This window comes from Chelon labrosus, assembly GCF_963514085.1.
Source record: "Chelon labrosus genome assembly, chromosome: 15".
Lineage (NCBI taxonomy): Eukaryota > Metazoa > Chordata > Actinopteri > Mugiliformes > Mugilidae > Chelon > Chelon labrosus.
Genome location: NC_140348.1, coordinates 17,888,105 through 17,911,369, shown reverse-complemented (window position 1 = coordinate 17,911,369; position 23,265 = coordinate 17,888,105). Strand labels below are relative to the sequence as shown.

Sequence of the window (23,265 nt, the reverse complement as noted above, 5' to 3'; positions counted from 1 at the left end):
AACTCAGCATGTAGCTCAGAGTAGGAAGTGGATAAAATAACAGCACTCCTTTCTACTATGCTGTATGTATGTGGCAGTAGTTTCTGTCTCGCTGGGTGGATATAGTTTAGACTACATCAACTGAAAGGAAACTTGAATAGAAACGTATAGCCTTAATGCTGTTAATGCTGTGCATGCCTTGCCACGCCATCACATCAGTATGTTTTTCTTTGTGGTTTCGTTGTCTTTTCCCGAGTGATCTGGAAAAAAAAAAAAAAACGCTTTTAAGGGAAATCCTGTAACATAGTTTTTCCATATGTTTTCTGTGTGGGGCCCCTGTAGAGACAGCAGCTGGTTTTGTATTGGAAGCGCTGATGGCCTGTATGTGGTGGATCTGGCTACCTCAGAACTCCTAACAGCACTATATTTCAAAGGTAGGCTGCTGGTGGTATGATTTCTCTAACTGCTCTTTTACTTTCCAAAGCCTGACAATGATTGATATCATACTCTAGGAGAATAGCAGCATATCTTCCTGCAAAAGTCCTTTACATTGCTAAAGTGCAGTATATCGTGCCAAAACATGACCACATGCATTACAACTTTCTGCTCAATATATGTATTTCTTTCTGAGTGGAGCTATTGCTGCTTAGTACGTTTAGCAAACACTCTCAGAGGCAGAGAGACTGCATGAATAGCTGGTGTTGCTGGTATCACTGTTTTATCATCTCTTAGGTCAATACAGGAAAGACCTTCACCTCTTGTAAAACAGAGGATTTCTCTTGAGTGATGTCGATAGGGGGACACTCAAAGACAGGATAATGGGATAACTTCTTGACAGAACTAGACAAAATATCAAAAAAGCCTCACTGACTAATTCACAGCGTCATCACAGTTTCAACTCTGCAAACTTTACAAAGACAGTGTTTATGTATTTGCTGTATGTATGCTGCAAGTAGTTATATGTTTCCTCACATTCTTTTTCCAAGTGCACCTGGTTCTTACTGTATGAATTGGAAACCAGATGCAGCCAAACACATGACTGGTGCTCTTTCTTCTAGATTACCCTGACCTGAGCATCAACATGGCCGGGTCGTGGTCATTCTCCCCAAGCTGTGATAACTCTGTGAGTAATTCCAATAAAATGTTGATAAACAAGATTAAGCCTTATCAGTCAGTCGCCCTTTCTGCTCGACTTCTATAATTGAATTAGATTGTGATATTGCGTGGACCAATCAATCTCTGGTCTAATTTTTCTCTTGTTGTAACTGAAAAAACTACATGTAAAAGCAATCTGGACTTTTTTGATCTTCTTTCCCATGTTATGTTTACTATTATAAGGTGCTTCTATTCTTCTATTTTTATATTTTCATGCCTCTGCACCTGAAATAGCCATGGGTGCGGGCATTATGTATTCAGGTTGTCCATCCATCTGTGTGTCTGTCGCAGTCTGACTGCAATGTCTCAGGAACCAGTGGTTCAGATGTGACGATGAGTCACTGTTACCTCACAAAACTGTCTGACAGCATAAAGTATAAAGGATCAAGTGTTGCCATGCTATTTTCAAAAGATCATTGGCCAATTTCACTGTCGTGCAACATGTCCTGCAAAAACACTTTCATTTAATTACCTCAAAGCCTCCACTGCATACATTATATTATATCCGTGTGGACAAACATAGAAGCAAACTGCACCGTGCTTGGCAGAGGCATACAGCTGTGAGGCAGCAGTTCCTGTTATAATGCTGCAATTAGCACTCTCCATTTTCAGAATGTGCTCCAGGATTATGTGATTATGTACATTTTTACAAGATTTGATTGTGTGTGTGTGTTTGCTGCCTGAAGCAAAGTGGTATTTATTGTGTTCCTACAGAGAAGCAATTATGTGTTATAATGCAGCGTAAAAACATAACACCCTCACTTACAATAGTTCCTCTTGTCTGAGCAGTATTCATAAACCTAATTCTTAAAAAAGGAAAAACATAATTTTGGACAAATGCAGTTATTGTTTCATGATTTAGTTTACTAATTAAATTCTTTGTCACGCAGATGGTGGGTTTGGTGAGCGCTTTGTTTACTCCATGCGTGGTCCTGTTGGAGTTGCATCTGTGTGACTTAGGGAGGATTCTGGCTTGTCGGGAAGGCCTGTCCGTGTTCCCTAGGTAAACCAGGAAATGGGAATTATAAAAGAAAATTAGAAGCTATAGTATTTTGACCTCCTAGTTTGTCAATTGGAGTAACAAATCAGCGCAATTAATAAAATGCTAGTATGTTGCTCTACAGAACCTTGTATACATAGGGCCTGGTAGCCAGGTTTTCTTGTTTAAGAACCACCTGGTTAGTACCATAGGATGTTACTCAGCTGTTTGCATTATAAATAATATGATGTTCCGTAGGTTTAATAAATCCAGAAGTTACCTAAATAAGAGAAAACTACTGTTTTTCTGTAACCATGTGCCTGTGAAATCATTTATTAAAGCCTGGAAGCTATTTATGCTTTTAAACTTTTAAAGTTGCTCAAGTTTTCATAAAGCTGTCTGTTAGATTTACTCCTTAATCCATACAATTATACATATTACCGTTGCAATAATGCTGCTTTTTATATGCCAAAAATTCTAAGTTGCCCCCGGAGACATGAACAAAAATCATTCAGGTATTACTTGTACCTCCATAAATGCTTATTTAGCAAAGCCCAGCTGCACCAATGAGCGCTAATTTCATTAACTTAATGTGTTTTTCTACTTTAACAAATTTGCAAATTATGAGCCAAAGCATAATCACGTCAGAAACAATGCAGTTATAGACTTTTGTTACTTACACTCAGAATCTGACCTGGCCAGCAATGGGACATGTGAGTGTGGCCTGTTTTCCAGTTGGCCTCCTGTCTGTAACTCCTTCTGACTCTGACATTTCCATATTAACTTGCTCTGTTATAACCGTTCATGCCATTTGGGTTTTCATGAGTCAACAATATCAGGGTACTGAGAATTAGGACTAAAAATCCATAACCGTGGAAAAATGCTGTGCTCCTCCATTTCCAGTAACTCTTTCCCCCCATTTTCCCCCTCCTCCTTTATTTTCAGTTCTCCTCCACTGCTTGAATCTCCTCTGAGCACCGAGTTAAAGAAGAAGGAGCCCGTGCAGCCTAAAAGGAAAGGTCAGCCTCTATGTTGTCATCTAATCACTCACCTCTCGCTTATGCTCACGCACATGAAATAAAAAAGGGAGCTACTGCTGTTTGATGGCTGTGGGTTTTTGAAACTATGACCCATTTAATAGCTCGCTCCGTGACTGGCTCGTTGTCTCATTTTGCTTGGCCACCGACGGTTCTCTTAAATTGTACGCGTAGGTTTATAGAAAGTCTTCTTGGCTGCAGACAGAGCTACAGAGAACATCCTCATTATCTGTAAATATAGTTTATAGAAAAGATTCCATTCCTTGCATTGTGGTGAATGTCCGTTATTACATTCCCCTCAGTTTTCATTTGCCACATTAACATGTACATCAAGTTATACATCAGTGAGTGAGTTGGTCCAGTGTGTTGTATGGTTGCGTTATCTTTTTTGCAGTGGTGGATTCATAGGTAAAGTGAGCCTTTTAGTGTTCCTTTGGTGTATCGTTAAGACCTGGCAGCTTGAAACTATTCTGCTGGAGACGTACAGTATTCTGAGGTTTACGCGTTGCTCTTACAGCGAGTTAGTGCTGAGAGAGCCAGTATTAGCTCGACTCCCCACCGCTGGAGTGAAGGTTTTTTTTTCCAGTGCCAGGCTATGTAGGGGATCTTCTGCGGAGTCTAGAGTTGCCGTGTGACTGCAACGTCAGACGAGAAACCACAAACATTTACAGACTCCCCCCGTGCATCTCTGTATTCTTAAAGATATTTGCAGAATCACATACAAATTGGACCATAAACCTCTGAGACTCCTGGAGAGGAAAATGTTCTTCCATTGTCAGTCTGGCACAAGTCTGGAGGAGCTTTTTTTTTTTTTTTTTTTTTTTTTTAAAAGAGCTGTGAGTGAGGATTAGATATCTCTTGTCATGCCACATGGCTGTGTAACACAATCATGAAGTAAACCAGGACTGTTGGCTTTGTGAGATGATGATAATCAACTGCTTTTTGTATGATGTATGATGAATACACTGTTATCCCTGTTCCCTGGATTAAGTTGTTTTATAGTCAGGATTTCAGGGGACTACTAAACAGCAGTAAGTATTAAATTACCTTGCATGTTCTGAACTCACTTTGGATCTTAGTTTTCCATACAAAGCGATCCAATAATAAAAGGAACACAAAAAGTCTGATGAATGAATGATTTTTTTTCCATTCACTTTTTATAAAATGGTGCCTTAATTTATTCCAATCGAAAAAAGGAGTTAGATTTATAGGTTTATGCGCTGGAACTCGTATGACAAGGATCTGTTGAAGGCCAGATGCTCCCCTGCAATCAGAGGAAGTTGTTCAGATTAACCTGGGTGCCGTTCTGCGTTTTGCACAATGACTAGTATTCCAGAAACTCCAGACTCGATCTGTGATTGGGGATGAAAAGTTTTAGAGAAAGATGTTTAAAATGTGTTGTAAGCGGCTGATAAATTGTGTCTCAGTCCTCACGGTTCAGTGAAAACCACACACTGAACAAATCCCTCTAAACATAAGTGAGTATCATGTTGTTATGGACCCTCAGGTTAGCACCACTCACAGATGTCCCTTATAAAAAAACCTACCTACTCCCGGCAGTCATTTTGACCTGAAGGAGTCCCTTGGATGAGTGGTGAAACATTTTCAAGAAAACTAAAACAAGACACCTTCCTGCAAGACACTCTCTTACTTTTACATGATGTGGAACATTAACCATTCCTGTCAGTTTGTTTTTCAGAGCCCCTTCGCTTGTTTTGGCTACAGTCAGATGGAAAAACAATCTGTAAGACACATGCACGTAGGAGGCTTTGACTGGCCTACTTGGATGAAAGTGGAAAACTTCTTACTGTTGTTTAAAGAGACATTGTTTACGGCTGCTGCAGAGCAGAGTGTTTTATCGTGCTCTCAGTTTGTTTGATATTGTGGTCAGTGTTGTATTTGTGTAGTGCAGTAGTGCATTCTTTGCCCTCGTCGTACATTTCCCCTCAGTGTGCTACGCACGTGTTCCATATGGTCAACATGCGCCGATCAGCCAAAGCAATAAACTCGCTGACAGGTGAACTGAACAGCATTGATCATCTCATTACAATGCAATGTTCTGCTGGGAAACATTTGTCCTGGCATTTATGCAGAGGTTACTGTGACACGTACCACCTAGCGACGTTGCTGCTGTGACCAGGCACGACCCACCCCATAGCAACAACACTCCCCGACAGCAGCTGCCTTCCTCAGCAGAGCAGTGCGGCTTACCACGCCGTACAAACTCCTCTAAGAACAAGAAAAATAGCCCAAGGTGTTGACCTGCTCTCCAAACTCCCAGATTCCAAAGTGATGGAGCCTTTGCGGCACACGCTGGAACAAGCCAGATCCACAGGCGCCCCCTCCTCTCAAGCCACTAGCAACGTCCTGGTGCCAGACATCACAAGACACTCTCAGAGGGGCCCGTGTCCATTACGGAACAAGTCAGAACTGTTTTGGAAGCACAAGGAAGACCTACACAGTATCAGGCAGATTAATGTTGTGGCTTTCCACCTGTATCTGGAAGATGACTGTAAATGAAATGTGTAAATGCAAACAGAACCCATTGGGATCTATATATGATCAGATCAGCCAGACTGTATTTGGAGGGGGTCAGGTTTGTGTAGTGACTGGATCTTACCTCGATGTAAATTCATTCCAAACAGTAGTGAGGAGATACAGACCCTAAAATATCCTGACAAAACCTCATTATTATATTATTATTATTAATTTTTACTACTTTACCTGTTGCATTAGCAGGTAAACATCCTAATCATCCATATTTAAGGTACACTGATGCTTAATCTTACGCTTAATCTTACATAATGACAGCCATAAAAAGGGCAATCAGCAAACCGCTGAGATTTTATGCAGATATGGCTCGACTTGGAAATTTGTCTGAAACCCTCACTTTGCTTCAAATAACATCTAGTGTAAAGTCAGCGCAAATGATGAGATTTTTACTGCCCCATAAAACTAAATGACCATTATACATCAGCGGGTGGTCAATAGGGCTGCTGAACAATGCCAAGCGATTGTGTTGCCAGGTAATTAGATCTCTGGCCTAAAGTGCTTGGTTTTCTACAAGTAATATGTTTATGAACAAAATCTATTTCCAATACCCGACCTCTCAAACAACACAGTAGAAGAACAGAGGAAGGTTTGACAGAAGTTAAATACCAGGTTCACTAAAGATTTAGCATTTTAAATACCTGTAAAATTAGAAAACAAAAGTGATTTAGAGCTAGAAATTTGGAGCTTAGGATGGAAAATACATTACTGATATACTGTATATCATCAGTACTCTTCTTTGGGGCTGAGCAGATGAAAAACACACATACCAAGAGAACCTCAAACTTAAATTGAAAATCCAAGGAAGCTTAAGTAATTGTCCAATGGATGCTCAAGAATGCTTTACAGGAAAATATAAAAAAGTACTAGCAAAAATTGGCACTGTTGATCAAAGATGAAAAGCACGTCCAGATGAGAGAAGATTGCAAGGAGATCCAGATGTGTTTCTTTAGTTTTTGACTGGATGGTTTCACTCACTTAAATGTCTTTATTTTTGTATTGGGACTGTGCCAACACTAAGTTTGTGGGAGTCTGAAAGGGTTGATTTATAGTTAGGTGGACCGGTAGCCGTTCAAGTTTTAGAAGTCTTAAGAAATTACTTTATGATCAAATATAAACTACTGACTTCACTAGTTTTTGTGAACCCATTTTAAACAGTTTTGCAGTTATTGATCGTTGTGGTATAACTGGATCAGACAGTTGGCCCAAGTCACTGCAATCAGTCACTGCAAAGCGTTAAAGTGAGGCACTGTGAGTGTCACATGTCTAAAATATATATTTAAGGAAGGAGCTTCAACACACACCACTAATCCCACTGTATAGTTAATATTAGGCCTGAGGAATTCCATTTTGAAGGTTAATTTCTCTTCATTCATTTTATCTCTGCTGTTCAGAGATTATGTGACTTTTTCTTACTCTGCCAGTGTTTGACAGGAGAACAGTTTTTGGAAAGCCTCGCACATTTTAATGGCTGTGGAAAAAGTGAGCTCATTGTAATATAGAAAAAGGCACTGACAGCGAGCAGGGAGCAGAGTGAACCATCCCACAGTGTGTGGCTGATGCACTCAGTGGTTGCCCAATAATCCAGAATCCTCATTTTCTAGCATAACCCACAAAACCCACTTTAGTATAATGATTAGTTGTCTTGTAATTATAGGACTAATGTACACAAGTATTTTTTCCATTCTGACCTTTAACTCAATCTGCTATTGTAACATTTACTCCTTCATCTCCTTTCATTTTAGAATATTTAGTATTTGTTTTGGACATACTGTCGATCATACAATGTTTACTCCTGCAAGTACTTGAACTTGTCAGTCTGTGTCTTACTGAGCATCTTTTCTCTTTTCACAAAGGAGGTATAAAGGAACAGCCTCTGGTTTTCCACTCGAAAGTGAAGTCATCTGGATACACCAGTGCCCCGAGGTATGTTGACGGTACCTTTTTGCTGGATAGAAAATCAAATTGGAATTTATTGTCATAAAATAAAAAAATAAAGCATCTATTTAAGAGACAGAAGGAATGAAACTTGAAAAGTTTTCCTCAAGTTAAAGCACTGCACAAATATTGTGGTTGTTGTCTTTACTTTTCAGAAGGACCATGTTTTCCCCCAAAACAGGCGTTCAGAAGAATACTTACTCTAAGAAGACAAAGAAAAACATGTGAGCAGTCCATCTTATTATTTATCATTTAAAATACCAGAGGTGAGAAGTTTCTTATCTTTGATATGGACAGTAAATGTGTTTTTGTTATTAAGTGGTATACACCTCAGAGATTACCCGGCGGACACGGCGCCACCAACTATTCCATACATTGATCTCAGGGTTGTCCACAAGCAAGTGTCGAGCCTTCAGTATTCAGGTGAGTAAATTATCTTAGCCAAGCAATTATTCAAACAGTTTTCCTGTTTTAACTTTGCATTATATTTGTGTTTAACATTGCAAATAAACAGTGAATAATCTATCTGTCATCTAACCATCTGTCTGAATTACTTGAAGTACGTGTGATTCCTCAGTTGCGGACCCAGACCAAATATTGCCTTGAAGCATTTATCAAATAATTAAAAAAAAATGTCCGTTCATAACATCCATAACAATTTATCTGTTGACTGCAGAATCCTAATAAAAATGTTCTTTCCTTTCCAGGTGATGGGAAACAAATCCTGTGTGGTCTTGGCGACAGTTCAGTATTAATGTACAAGTCCTGCCTTACTGGCAGTCCAACTGTCTACACAGGTGCGTGAAACAGACCCAAGAATCTCTACCTGTCCTTTACGCATGTATCTCACATCCATGACTTCAGTCAGATTTACATTTGGAGTTTCTTTAATGGAAAGAATGATTCAGATTCAATTGAAATACAGCTTTATTATCTGACTCAACTTATGCTCACATTTTACAGTAGAGTTTCTCAAGGTTAAGACTTTACTGTGACTTTTCTGAAGAGACAAGGAGGGTGTTAATAGTAAGAAAATCACCCTCGACATAGCCATGGCTTTAGATGAAAGCTTCAAGAAAATCCTGGTTCACTTACCGAGCAATAACTGACGAAATTGTGGATAAAGAATTCTCTTATACCAGAGGTAAAGTTGAGTTACGTTGTCTTTGTTTTTGTCACAGACAGAGGCACATTCTCCTTTGAGACCTTCTAGGTTTGAGCTATTGTTATTCCTTACACAAGGAAAAGAAAGGCCACTCACAATGTCGAGCATCTGTTTCACACTTGTTAGCACAAATGCAGCTGCTGGAACAGAGTGTACACAAGGGGGCAGCAGAGATAAAACGACAAAATCTGAGGTGACATGTAGGTCACCGTGATCCTCTTCTCTTCAGTCTCCCTGGCTCTCCGAGCAGCACCATAAAAGTAAATGTTGCGGCCACACACTGTCATACCAGGTCAATTTCAGGCTTCTCTCTTTGCATGTAGGGCATGACAAGCCAGTGAGGAGTGTGAGTTGGAGTCTCAGCCGGCAGTGGTGGTTGAGTGCGTCAGAAGACCCCTCGTTACGAATCTGGACCCATTCTAGCTCTGAGCCTGCTATTGTCATGGTAAATGCTGCATGCATTTACGCACACCCTGTCACCCTAGTCTTAACCTACACCACTGCATGCTCTACCTTCCCTAAGCCTTAATCACAGTCCAAATGCTAAACATAGATGAAAAAAGTGAAATGAGGACCCGCCATAGTGACCTCACATTACAAAACAATGTCTCATCTCTGAAGTAAAACCAAATGACTGCAGACACATGCCACACACAGCGATGGGAGTGTTTGCTGGAAGGGTTTTGTCCCTACTGTTTCTAATTTTACAAGTGTGGGTGGTAGTATATGCACAATTTGTCTAATGTTGTTCTTTGTCTCACAGTTGGATTCTGTAAAAAGTTGCATGCTGTATTAAGAAACATGTGGAGCATTGAGATGTAGGTTAAAAAATGCATTTGAAACTCAGTCACTGCAGTTCTCACCATGTTCCTTCTCCAACAGATCTGAATCATGGCATTAAAAAGCATGGAAGCCAAATTGACGTTGTGATGAAATTCTGTGTTTCTTGGCTCAGAAACAGAAACTGTGTCATTCATTCAAAACATCTGGTGGATCTGGAGCATCAAAAAACGTATCATATTCAGGCCCACCTAACTTCTTTGAGTATCACATACAGTAAGTGGGTCAGTCAGAAGCGCATCTGCTTTCCCACGCCAAGTAAAAACAATGGCCTGCACTCAAAATCTAGGATCTCCCCAAAGCTGATGTTAAATGTCCCTGCTTTGTTTCACTCAGTGAGATTGTTTTTATCTTGGCTACATTTGAGGCCTCTGAGTGCTTGGTGTTCATGTGGAACAACCTGGCAAAGAAACTGAGATCTTTGCAGGGACAAGGGCTATGTCGGAGTGAGCCAAAATCACAAATAGTTTTGCAAAGTTGGGCTAGAAAACGCTAGAAAGAGATAACCTCACACGACCACACGATACTCTTAAAAGTACTGTCAGTGGCAATCTTTGCATTTCAGATATGGCAGATTAGTAAGGGTGTAAACCTGGACAGCGAAAAATATCCGCCTCAAGGGCCCACCTCATTACGACTTTTACATTCTCATAATACTGTATGGGAAAATGTGAATGTTGGTGGCCAGGGACATCTGAACTGCGAAAACATTCAAGATTTACTGTTCTGTGTTTAATGGAGCAACTATACACTGTTTATGCAACTTGTAAGTTCACAGTTGAGGATTCCACATGTATTATATTGAGCAAAATCCTCAAATTGTGTAAGTTTGCTATATTGAAATCATGAAATAATCAATAATAAGATAAGATAAGATATTAACTTTATTTTTGTCTCTTTATTTCTTTGTTAGGGTGACAGTAAGTTCTCCAAACCCATTAGAGGTGCTCAGTTTTATTACCTGGACAAATTTGTACTCCTGGCATCTGGACCATCTCTATATTTGTACCTGTACAATGTGGACATCACACGTGATGACATAAAAAGGTAATCACAAGTGGTCAGAGTTCTGCATGCATACTTGATCGTGCTGCATAAACTAGCTGTTGATTTTGTATTGTTTGTACTCAATCCTATGTAGTGTATTATTCTAAAAAAAAGGTTTATTGTAATCTGTAAAGAACGCTCAGATCAGTAGCTGTGCACCACTTGGTTTTCAAGGTGTTCCAAAGGTGATCCAAACGCAGGACACAGAAGGCAGGATTCAAAAACAAAAAGGTAGTTTAAGTCATTAAGCTGGTAAAAGATTATATAAAAAACAGTCAGGAAAACACAAGGTGAGAATGTGGAGGCAGCGTCAACAGCACAAAAACTGAACACGGTAATACAGGGGTGTCAAACTGATTTTAGTTTGGGGACCACACACAGCCCAATTTGATCTCAAGTGGGTGGGACCAGTAAGATAATAACCTATAAGTAAGGACAACTCCATATTTTTTCAATTTGTTTTAGTGCAAAGAAGAACAAGTAATTTCTGAGAATGTTTCTTAAGAAAAATAAGTGCAATTTGGCCACATTGCTGTCTGCTGTTAAGTCCTGCTTCTCAGTGTTGTGTTCTGTCCAGTTCTCTTTCTAAAATATGGGACAAATTAGGGATGGCGGTTACTCTCATTGAAAAATTGCAGTCTTCTATGTAATTTTCGCAAATTCACACTGCGGGCCAGATTAGACCCTCTGGTGGGACACTGTTGGCCCACAGGTCGTGTGTTTGACACCTGTGTGGTAATAAGTGAACAGGAGACGAGAAGAAAAAATTATTTAAAAAAAAAAAAAAAACAGCTGGGAGACACACAAAAGCAGGACGTGCTCAAAAGGACCACAGTCGTGTTGACCTCTAAACAGTAACAGTGCTTCCTAAGAAACATTAACCATGCATTTTCCAGATATTCAAACCAAAGATCTGCCACTTCTCAACTTCAGTCAGTGAACTAGTGTGGTAATGACTACCAATGTAACACAACGTTGCTACAATATTGCAATTTGTGCCGAAAGTGGAAAATACTAGATAGATTGATCTGTTTTTAGACTTGTGCAACCTGTTTAGGAAGCATGCTTTGTTACTTAGGCTAACTCTGTTCCTGAATTGATGAGGGCCTGGCTTTATTTAGCTGCTACTGCACACACTGCTGAAACACATTACCACCCAAACTGCTTGACTGAGTACCACAAGCTGTCAGGGCTTGTTCTGAAAGGAAGGAAAATTACAATAAAGGGCCTCCATACCCTCTTTTAGCAGTGCATGCTGCTTACTCACATTTTTCCTCTAGTTAGCTGTGGGTAGGGGCTCTTACTGAACCCTCTCGTTCGGTTGTAAAGCTCAGGCAGTTCATATACATATTGTTAATTTAAAAATAATGCATCAAACTGTTTTTCTTCGTAGGTATCAGCAACGGAGCGTCATCAAAATGGCAGGATGCTTCTCAACAACATCTGCGACAGACATAACTGCCTTATCTGCAATCAACGATTTTCTGTCTTGTATCCCTTTTCTTGTTGTTACTGTTGTTGCAGCAGGAAGTGGTATAGTTTACGCTGCACTGATGCTGACAAAGTGGCCCTATCCCTTTTATTCGAAGCATCTGGTTGGAGAACTTCCATGTCAACCACAGCAATCAGTCTGCGCCTTATAAAGTCTTCGCATGTTGCCTCGGGGCTTCCACTCCTGATTTTACCTGTAAATCATTTAGGTGTCTTTCATTTTTTAGGAATGTCTACATTCCAACCCCTTGTTAAGGTTTACAATGCATTTATCTTCCAGTAAATCTACTGAATTTAGGTCCGTTGGAATGAGTGGGATCCTATACAAATAAAAATACAATGATTACATTAACATATTTTATATATATATAAATCTTCTACATCTGGATCCTTTGGTAACACAGCAGCGAATGATAGGAGCTGTCTAGTAGAAAGCAAACTGATGTATTCAGCTTTTGACCCCTGCTACTGGGACTGGTTTTCTTTTTCATTTTCTTTTACTGTGGTCCCCCAAATATATGTCCTAACTTCTCTTAACAGCTGTTTCAGACATTGTCCTGGTGTGTGGTTCAGATCGGTCCATTCAAGTGTTTGACATGAACAAAGGTACGGTTGCGTCAGAGCTGCCCGATGCCCATGGCAGAGCCATCCACTGCATCGCACAAAACAAGGTGAGGCCGTTTATGTTACAAAACAGACTGTTCATATAGGGATTAAAATGGTCTTTATGCTGCATTATGTGTAAGTTTCAAATCAGATTTTTCCTCATTTATAGTTTTTTTGTTTTTGTGAATTTACACAGGCACTTAACTCATCACTCCACACTGAATGACATTTAGCCCTAAACCTTGCTTGCCTTGGCATCATTTCTTACTGTGAGCCCCATCCTCCATCTTACTTTTGAAGGGTCTACTATTCGGCAGATGTCATATTGTTACATAAGACAATCTAAGAGTGTTTTGCGAGTTACATAAGGCGCAGCTAGTCTTTGAGGGAGTAAAAGTGTTAGTTTGTGGTGTGAATGTAAAAGGTCATGGTTATTTAAAAGTTTCCATGACAGTCAGACAGGACAGTATCATTCATCTTGAATGTAAGTCCCTAGTGCATCAGGATTAAGACTGCCATAGCGGATGGCAGGGGGAGATTCAATGCTGGATGATGGCCTTGGAGTAATTCTGTTCCATGATGCATTTGGGGTTTTTATGTGGCCTTACTCCCACATCACTGTCTTGGACTAATGTGGACCCAATTTGCTGGTGTCTAACGAGACGACAGCTCCGGCCCGTGTCCAAATCCGTTATAGTGCCATGAAGCATTATTGCATCACACAAAATGAAACTATAAATTTAATCCGTTCAAGTGTGTGTTTCTGCATATTATTTATGTTTCTATCACATTAAAATTTTACAGCGGAACGAAGGTTATGGTTTCTCTACATATATAGTCATATGAAATTTTTCCATCTTTTCAATAGCAACTAAATCATTCATTTTTATCATAAAAATGATGGAAATGTTGACTCATCTTACAGATGTTTATGAAGCTCGCTGGAATATAGAAGTGTGCGTTTGTGTGTGAGTGAGGCTTGTACTGTGTGACCTTTGAGTATTGACTTTAGTCACTTCTGGATGTTGACCTCTACATACTTGACACACAGGCCAGCCTGGATTAGCTGGATACTCTGCAGCTAGTGGCTCGGATTAAACGCTTTACCCATTCAACTGTGATTCACTTCACTCTTGCGCACAGCTGACTGTATTCCTTCAGCCCAGAGGTGCCTGCTCTTTGTCACGGCAGCTATTGTGTGTTATACATTGTGGAAAGCCTGCGGCGTGTTGTTTCAGCTTGGCTATTGCGTCAATGCTGGGTTCTCCGCCTGGGTGCCCGGGGGCCTTTGGGTGCTGTAGGGTTAGTGCCTGCAGATCAGAGGGATTGTCTCTGCCTTGAGGCTGCACGCTTCCCTCCCCTGCTGCTTCGCCGACCTGCGGCACACCAAACATCAGGGACTGCAGCAGGAGAAGCAGCTTCTCCCACTTCAAATTTCCATGGCCTCTTCTGCAAAATTCACCTGGAACTCATCAGAGCGGAGGACTTCTCGGAAAATGGAACTGGAAATGCCCTCTCAGAGTCCCGTTCTCACACTCTTAATGGAAATCTAAACAAAAAACACCCCCACCGCTGCTTTCTCTCTCTCTCTCCTCTGCTCTCTGACAGACACTTCTGACTATATCCGATAACTTGGTTTGAAAGTGATATATGGAATTTATCTGTAGATGTGCAGTGGAAACTCTACATTTTTGGCTGGAGCCTCTCTCAGGGTGGTACATAGTGGATGGAAAACGGCACAAAAACTAATTATCAACATTTTTGTTTCAGCCCCAGTACCTACAATGTGTCCCCTCCTGCATTTGACTAGCCGTATACAATAATAATGTACAGACTATTTATCAGTATAGGGTACAACAAAGCAACTGTATTTTCCAGTCCTAGACAAAAAGAAGATGATTTACAACCAATTACAGTCTGTTGTTGTCTTTTTTATTGTTTATATTTTAAAGGGATCCGTGTTCAGCACTCAAGCTCCAGATTCATACAACCTTTTCCTCACCAGTGCAGTCACAGACGGTGTGAAGATCTGGGACCTTCGTACACTAAGGTTTGTTTGAATGTATTGTGAGACTTTTAATGGTAATGTTAAAATACTTCTCTACATTTAACTGTACTTCTTCCATTTCTTCGGGCTTTTCAGAATTTAAATCGCTGGAATTTAGCAACTTAACCAAAACAACTTTCATACAACTCTAATAGTCCTTCTTCGTTATTAAATTATACCGTGTTGACATTAGTTCAGCCTTTTTTCGCACCTTACTTCAACTTTACACACTCTCTGTGGAGGCCTTGCTCTGGCTATAGGGTTTCTTCATCAAATTTATCATCTGAGTAATAAATGCCAAAGCACATTAAGAAACAAGCCATTGTTGTTTTTTCCATTCCTCTGCAGAATGACCTTATATTCAAATTACGTCAACATTTTTCTTACACAAACATTCCTAAGGTGGTGAGTGAATCTTCAATAGTTTCATTTCCAAGGTACGAAGATGAGAATATTTTGATTTGGCCCTCAGTAGCAGATATCCATATAAGGCAGATAATTCAGGTTTGGATGTCAGAATGTTCTTTTTGGCTCAGCAGCAGACATTATTGAGTATTTCATTCTTTCATGTCTGAGACTGCTTCCATAATAAACTCCTCATCCCAGACTCAATCAAAACCTTATTTCTATCTGATAAATATTTGTGCCTCGTTTCCAGGTCAACTTCTGGTTCTGGGAGCTGCTATCGTGCATCCCTCAGCAGATGCAATTCCTCTGAAGTGAACCATATGGATGTATGAAACATTTTTTTCGGCCCGATTTATTAGAGCCTCAAGTTCCATTTTCCAAGCGCTGAGCACGAAACAAGTTACAGCGCACCTAAATTAACATTTCTATGATTCCCTTTATGTGAGGTTTACAACTAATGGAAGCAGTAAAATTCAGATATTATGTTAATCAGAATCTTCTCACGACATCAGAAGTGAATCAGCAGTAAATCATACTGAGATACATTATCTCATCTTTATCTTACATTTACTATTGTAATGATGTTAAATCAGGCCAAAAGAAAGTTAATTAAAGTGGATTTTATGCAGGCTAACTTATACATAAATGCATGGATTTCTAGTGGAAAGGCAGAGCATAAGATTAGTCAGAAAATCAGCGAGAGCAAGCACTCTCTCACAAATCTGACAGAATAAGCAAAGAGCCATGTTTAGTTTGAGAGCTGCAACTGAACTGAATTTAATAATTTTATGAATATTATTAAATATCTTATTAAATATCTTATTGGACAGAACCACTGGATTACTTTCAAAAGCCTGAAGGACTCAGCATCATGCATTTTGAAATGATATGCTTAAGTATGCAAGGTTTCACTTTAGGGGGTTCATACACCAACATTTAGCACAGTTTACTATGAGACACACACAGATTCAGATTCTAAAGATGAAGAACAGATGGTGACCTTTGGTGATATTCCCCTTAAATCAACTTACTGTCATTTGAGAAATACTGTCATAAACTCCATGGAAGTATATGCATTAATATACGTTTATGCTAAATAATATTAAATGCTCCAAGAAGAGTCAAGCCTTCACCTGATATGCACCGACACAGTTAAATACACAGGAATCTGTTGGCAGACAGTAATGAGCTATGATTAGCCTGCTGATTACCTTAATCTGACATTGAATACCCAGGTGGGTTCAGTAACCGTATATTCTCCAGCTCCAGAGGATCAGACCCTCCAGTGCAGTCTGCGTTAGTCATCAGGAAAAATCCGGATAGTCATCACTCACACAACACGAAGTGTGTGTGTGTGTGTGTGTGTAACAGACACCAGCATCTCCCCTTCTACAGTCAAAACATTACTGTAGACTCACGTTCTGACCTAGAAAACCATGAGTGTTTACGCTGACCTGTTAAAGTGCTTTTTATGAGAGTGATAGTGACAGGTTGTGTCAGCTCTACTCGAAGGCTAAAAGTGTGGTAATGGGGTTTAAGAAAAAAGGCAACAATTATTATTATTCTTGCCAATATTTGGAAATTCGTAGCCTGGGAGCCAGACAGAAGTTCCCTGACATACATTTTTTTTTTTTTTTTTCTTTTGGTAATGGGGAAATTTCGGTCTGGTTTGACGTTATTCATGGACGGAAGAGTAACAGTCACGTACTCATGCACATCATCTGAGCGCTGTTGAGTTGAATTTGTTTACAACAAAACGTCTCTGATTAGTTGTAGGACTATCCAAATGCGTGCGTAGGTGGGTTTTTTTTTTCGCTGTGGAAAGAATTGAGTCTTTCTATGCCAGGTTAGTGAATTAAGCTAATCTGTATAAATGCAGACCTTTTCTTCTTGCTGGCTTTAATATTTTTTTTGTTTTATTTTAATTTAATTATTTACACTGTCAGTCATGCCTAATATTCATATGTTAGCGTCTTGTTTTACTTAAAAAAGAAGAAGAAAGAAGATACGCTCTTACTCTTAAAGGACTTGTAGGTCGATTTCAGAGATTTTAGAAATAGTGGTAAATAGTATTCAGTCTGTCATGCTTTTATTAGTGTCAAGTCACCTGTCGCTGTGAACCTTTGGGTTTTTGTCAGCTCAGAAAACACTTCATATCTGCATGGAGTGGGGGCTCTTCCACTGAGCCCCCAATGTTGCGCCACTATGTTTAAATGTACAAACACAACACAGCCTCTAGAGAAGTGAAAAGCCATAGAGCTGATTCAACACTTGTCTGGTGAAGTCTTAAAGGGAAATTAACATTATAAGCTCCATACGTTTTATATGCATTGCTTAGCAATTGTACTTACGTGCATTTTATTATAATGTTTACCCTTGCGTCCAACTCACGTATGTTTCAAGAGCTCACTGGTACCGGGGATCAAGTTTCTTTATGGTCACCAGTGAATATGACCTACTTTTAGTCCAGCTTAATGACATTAGCATGTGAATGTAAAAGACACGCTGTCACCACATCCAGTCAAAGCGCCGGCCTGCCAACATGCCAGCCCATATAGCGACCCTAGCTCAGCTAGTCGTTAGTGGTATTGTAAAGACATTACATGCTGTTGCAAACCAAATGAAACAGCGCAGAAGTTGCATGGGGGAACCATTCATCATTCACTACTCTCTCTCTCCCTTGTTTTGCTTGAGTCATGCTGAACTCCTTGTCCTCTTCTGCGATAGATTCTTGTACAACGCGATGTCTGCAGAGTAGAATGAGTAGAGTAGAATAAAAGAATGACTGCACTCATGTGAAACACAGTTCATGCCAAAAGCCTTGTTTTTAAGATTATAACACTTATTATAGATTGTCAGTTTGACTTCCACAACAATTTAACTTTTAACTACAGTGTACACTTTCCTCTTATTCCTTATTTTAACCCACCAGTTGTGTTCGCCGCTATGACAACCATCTAAACCGCTGCCATCCCTGTTCTTCTGCCATCTCACCATGTGGCCGGTTCATTGCTTCAGGCTCTGAGGATAACTGTGTAAGTTATAATCTGGATTTCCTTATACAATGTGGGCTTTATTCTCTCTTTCTCTCACTGTGCTCTCACTCAGCATCTTACAGTCAGGTTTATTTTTTTAACCATTAGTCATTTTCTTTGTTTATGAGATATGAAATGAGGTGACGAACCAACCAAGTCATCTCTTAAAGCAACCTGTCGATGAAAACCAAGACGATAATCCTGTACAAATGAAAGATTGATATAACAAAAGAAGCACTGTAAGATTTTTAAATGCGACCCAGGTGGGCAACAATTTGCCTGCTCCTCAACTTATTTTAGCTCTAAAAGAAAACAAAAACCTAGGCAGCACAGACCAAATTAAAAAGACCATTTGACTTTCTCAAGATAGCCAAATGGTCTTGTACATGTTATGTTCCTGCTGGGATTTCCATGGCAAGGAATTTTGGAATAGCTTTTCATAGCTTAGCCAAACCACACGGCATCTTCAGCTCCTACACTTGGATGGCGTACTATCTAAGAAAGGCATAATAGATCCACACATTAAATGCTGCCGATCCTAATGGTTTAATTTAAGTTCTGGATCTTGATTTAAATAAATGTAAACAAGACGGAGCAGCCACAGTGAGCTGTTAGATGAAGAGCTGCAGGTGACAAGCTCCACACCTTCTCTTCTTTCACTGTGTCCTGCTGTCCACAGACTCAATCCATGTGAATCATAAAATCCGATCTGCTCACAGAATGATGGAGGAAAAAAAAGTCAATTATTGCTCCATCAGACAAGTTAAGACTGTCACCACAACTTGCTTGATCTTGTAAAGGTGAAATACAGCAGGAAAACAGCTTATTTTTACCAGTTTTACCTCCATTTAAGGTGATGACTGTTTGTGCCTGACTCTGAGATTTTTATTTGGATTCAAGACTTTTTCCAAAAAAGCCAAATTCAGCGTTCCTGTCGAAGCAGAACTGTTTAATTGTTTTTCCAGGCCGTGCCATATACTTTCTTTCAAGACGTTTTCAGAAGACAGCCTCCCTTTTCCTTATCCATCTCTCTTTTCTCCTGGTGTACGTGCTAGTTCAAAGCAGTGGAATAATACATGCATGCTGCCGGTTATTATTAATTCAGCACAGAGCGGACATTTGAGAGCATCTCTGTCGAGATCGGACATTTCCAGCGCTTCTTGGAAATTGGGAGAGTATACGGTAGTGAGCTACGCCGTATTTATTTGTAGCTGTCCTGAGACTTGTATAAGCCAGACACATTTGTACACGTCTTAATATATCAAAAAGCAATCATGGAAAAAAAGAGCCTGAATACTCTAAAAAGACTCCCTGGATCATATTACATATTTTCCACAAAACACAGGCCAAAAGCAATCCAAGTGGAATATGATTTCAGTGTGGTCCACATTAACCTGTTATACTATATTCAGCTGAAATATCTACTTTCACCCTCCTTGTGTTCCTTTCCGTATCATCTGATGTGGAATTAATTATTTTGAAGATTTATTTTGAAGATAACGGCTTTCCTTAATAATTTGGAAATGAAGATGTATGCCTGGTGATTCAGTTCGCACTTTATTGCCCCTGCTCTCTGCCTCTGTTGACATAAAGTCATGCATCAGGGGATGTGTGCGATACTTAAGCATTCCTAAAAGAAGCCATTTTTCTTCCAAGTATATCGTTCACTTTAGGGCATCTCACACCTCATATGCGTTAGACAGGAGTCACTCTACCCGTGGACATTTAGACAGAACTCGCCTGAAGCTTTTCTTTTTTTTTTTTTTTTTTTTCAGGACAACATAATACAAAACAGCTGCAGGAATCTGATGAGTCGTCAAACATCCCCACATCTGTTTTTATCTGTGCTGCTCATGGCATCCGAGCGAAAAAAATTGTCTTAAAACTTACTGATTGCAGTTAGACAAAAAAACTGTGCTAACAAACTGGTAACACAACAACAAATTTGAGATTTCAGATTCTTATATGGCTACATACGTTGTATGCACAGGCTTAGTGTAAAGTCCACACCTACTTAACACCCATAAAGATATTAACATGGCTTTAACTAGCCCAAAACAGAATATAATTGAATTATTGTACATCTTCACAAGTCCCTTAGGATTGTTATTATGCTTTCTAGTGTTTTCCCCCTTTTCCTTTAATATGTAGCATTGTTTAAATAACGATGCTACACGTTAAAGAAGAGTATGTTAAAGGTCCAGATCAGGGGTGTCAAACTCATTTTAGTTTGGGGGCCACATACAGCCCAGTTTGATCTCAAGCAGGCCAGACCAGTAAGATAATAGCATAAGAACCTATAAGTAACAACAACTCTAGATTTTTAACATTTGTTTTAGTGCGAAAAAGTAAATTAGGAGAATTTTCTGGGCAATTTTGGGCAGATTAGACTCTCTGGCGGGCCGCTTTTGGCCTGCGGGCTGTATGTTTGACACCTGCGGTCTAGATACAAGCCTAGAAGAAGTTACTATCTTACAAATAAAACACTGACAAATAGTCTGGTTTGCAGTCCTTCCATTCCGCCTGTGACTTATCTACATCGCTATGTAACACAGTGCAAAATGCCAACCTACCGAGTAGTTTACCACACAATTAAATGAAGCCATGCATGGAAGACTCCTTAGGATTAACCAACAGAGGAGTGACCCATGCCCCATAATAAAAACCAAATGGGGTGTTGGCAGACTCGTATTCTGAACGAGAATTGATTCTGGCTATGCCCGGCAAGGGGTATGGCATTTTAGAAAAAACTGTTAAAAAAGGATCTGCAGTGTTTTTTTGCTTTTTTTTTTTAACATATAGGCATTAGGGGTTGCACAATGTCAGATTTTTTTTTTTAAAGTTGACTGTTATGCGATGAAAGATGAGGGTGCATTGCAGTAGGACTGTGGTTGTATTTCAGGACTGACATACTTTGCATGTCATGGTAGTATGGGCTTCATCTTTAGTGTAGTATTTCACTTGATGTACCACTGCTAGTTTGCTGATATAACTCACTGGGTTCCTCATCTGTCTTCTCTGAGGCGTCCATTTTGTTAGTGACTAGTTGACACGATGCTTAAAGCGACATGGCGAAGCTGTGAAGTTGACTTTTAATACTACACTTTTAGCTATTTTTAAAATCTGTTGCTTTAAGATTGCAAGAAATTCCAGCACACTTTCTTGCTCTGAAATCTACCTCCAGTGATAAACAAATGGCTCTTGGCATGCATTACTTTTCTTTTTCGGAAAATACAAATGAAACATCGGAGGAAACTAAGAATCTGGCAGGGTATTTTATGCAAACTGTTTTTAATACATTACACATTTCAAACATTCTGTTGAACTTATCTCCGGAGTCTTTTGGGCTTAGTGCAGCAGTTGCAATAACTCTTCCTGGCACAGATATCATGGGATTTTATGTGTCTCATTACTGATATCAGCAAGAGTCAGGTCCCACTGTCTAGTCAGTCTCTGAATTTAGTCACAGACGTCTGGTGCTCATCAAGAGAATTTTAATCTGTGTACTAGTATTTACAGTGAGCTCTAGCAGCAGTAAACAGGCTTCGAGTTCAAAAGGTGTCTTATATGTTCTGTGTATTTTACACCAACCTTTATATATATATAGATATATTCATCATGCCCCATTCTTTATCTGTACGTCACTGCGTTGTTTCAGCTCATGCTTTTGTTTGCTTCTCATTAACCTCAGGCTTATGTGTATGACATTCGTAGCAGCACCTACCTTCACAAACTTCAGAAACACTCAGACACGGTGCTCAGCGTGACTTTCAACCCTGCCACACCAGAGGTGAGATTGTTTTTTTCTTCTACCTTTAGCCTGTAGGTCTGTTATTATCTTTCGTCTGCTAATTTCTCTACCATCCATCCATGGCCCCATCCTACAGTAACGGAATAATCCAATCATCTTAAATAAATCAGATTTCTTTACATTTCTGCAAGCTACTTGCCAGAGTTAATACTTTGTGGATTGAGCAGATTCCTTACGTTCGTATACTGACATGGCATAACAGACAGGCAGAGTAAAACCGCAGACTGCGTTTGTTTTCCAGATGTTATCTCTGCATAAACACCCTGGGGTTTACCCTAAACTCTGTCTCTAAATCATGTATACATTTCCACTGTTAAATCTTTGCATTGTACTTGGCTTTTTTTTTTTTTTTTACCTTCATCCAAAACAGGAAACTTTCAAAATTACATTTTACTTTCAAATGTTATTATTTATGCAAAGCACCTTGAACAAAAAATAGATAAAAGCAACGATAAGAGGTCATACTGAAAAGATGTGTGGGTGAGAGGTAATGCCACCTTCAGTCAAAGACATTGCTTCTCTCTGTTTAAGTGTTTTAAATGATGCATATTTTTAATTTGGAAGTGGAATATAAGTGCTCAGGATACAGTGCCTGAAACTACACTATATTTGATAAATGACAAGTTGGGTGATTGGGAAATCCTATTGCCTGATTTGAAAATAATAATTTCATAGTTTTCTTGTAAGGTCAGTTGGTTAAACAGTTCTTCTCTATCTCTACTTGCTCTGTTCTGCAAGTGTTGGAAGAGAAGGAATGATATCCTCAGGCTGAGGTCACATAGCAGGGCTTATGGAGCCCATCCCAAAGCTGGGTGGAACTTTATGTCAGCGACTTCACAGGAGTCCTGCTAGTAGCCACGGAAAATAATTAAGATAAACAAAACATTGTGCTTGAAATAATAAGGTTCGTTTTTCCTGAAGGTGGATCTGTTTGTATGTTCTGCCGAGAGACTGCTAACAAATTATTCTCCATAAAAATCTGAACAACCTGGAACCTAAACACTACTTAGGCATCAATCTTTTGTACAGATGTTGGCCTCCATTTAAACGAATATCCCCCATCTCTCTGGTCTCTCGTCCAATCAGATAATGACTACCTTTCTTCTGTGCCATAACTGTGGGGGATCAATTGGCCTCCTTTGTGAACTGTGCTGCTGATCCACTTGTACGGCTGTCT

The 23,265-nt window shown here is 39.6% G+C and overlaps 1 protein-coding gene across 1 annotated transcript in view; it reads left to right on the top strand.

Moving 5' to 3' along the window:
- The window catches only part of wdr27 (WD repeat domain 27), a gene marked incomplete at its 3' end in the record, with an annotated part of 39,213 nt that overhangs the window by 3,879 nt on the left and 12,069 nt on the right, over window positions 1-23,265 (top strand). Inside the window, exons 9-23 of the mRNA XM_084561185.1 lie at window positions 322-413; window positions 1,038-1,102; window positions 2,025-2,137; window positions 3,059-3,132; window positions 7,557-7,626; window positions 7,794-7,862; window positions 7,958-8,061; window positions 8,346-8,435; window positions 9,127-9,248; window positions 10,557-10,690; window positions 12,084-12,181; window positions 12,731-12,852; window positions 14,740-14,837; window positions 18,175-18,277; window positions 21,969-22,067. Coding sequence (XP_084417311.1) covers window positions 322-413; window positions 1,038-1,102; window positions 2,025-2,137; window positions 3,059-3,132; window positions 7,557-7,626; window positions 7,794-7,862; window positions 7,958-8,061; window positions 8,346-8,435; window positions 9,127-9,248; window positions 10,557-10,690; window positions 12,084-12,181; window positions 12,731-12,852; window positions 14,740-14,837; window positions 18,175-18,277; window positions 21,969-22,067 — 1,453 coding nt within the window. The remainder of the gene's footprint in view (window positions 1-321; window positions 414-1,037; window positions 1,103-2,024; window positions 2,138-3,058; window positions 3,133-7,556; window positions 7,627-7,793; window positions 7,863-7,957; window positions 8,062-8,345; window positions 8,436-9,126; window positions 9,249-10,556; window positions 10,691-12,083; window positions 12,182-12,730; window positions 12,853-14,739; window positions 14,838-18,174; window positions 18,278-21,968; window positions 22,068-23,265) is intronic.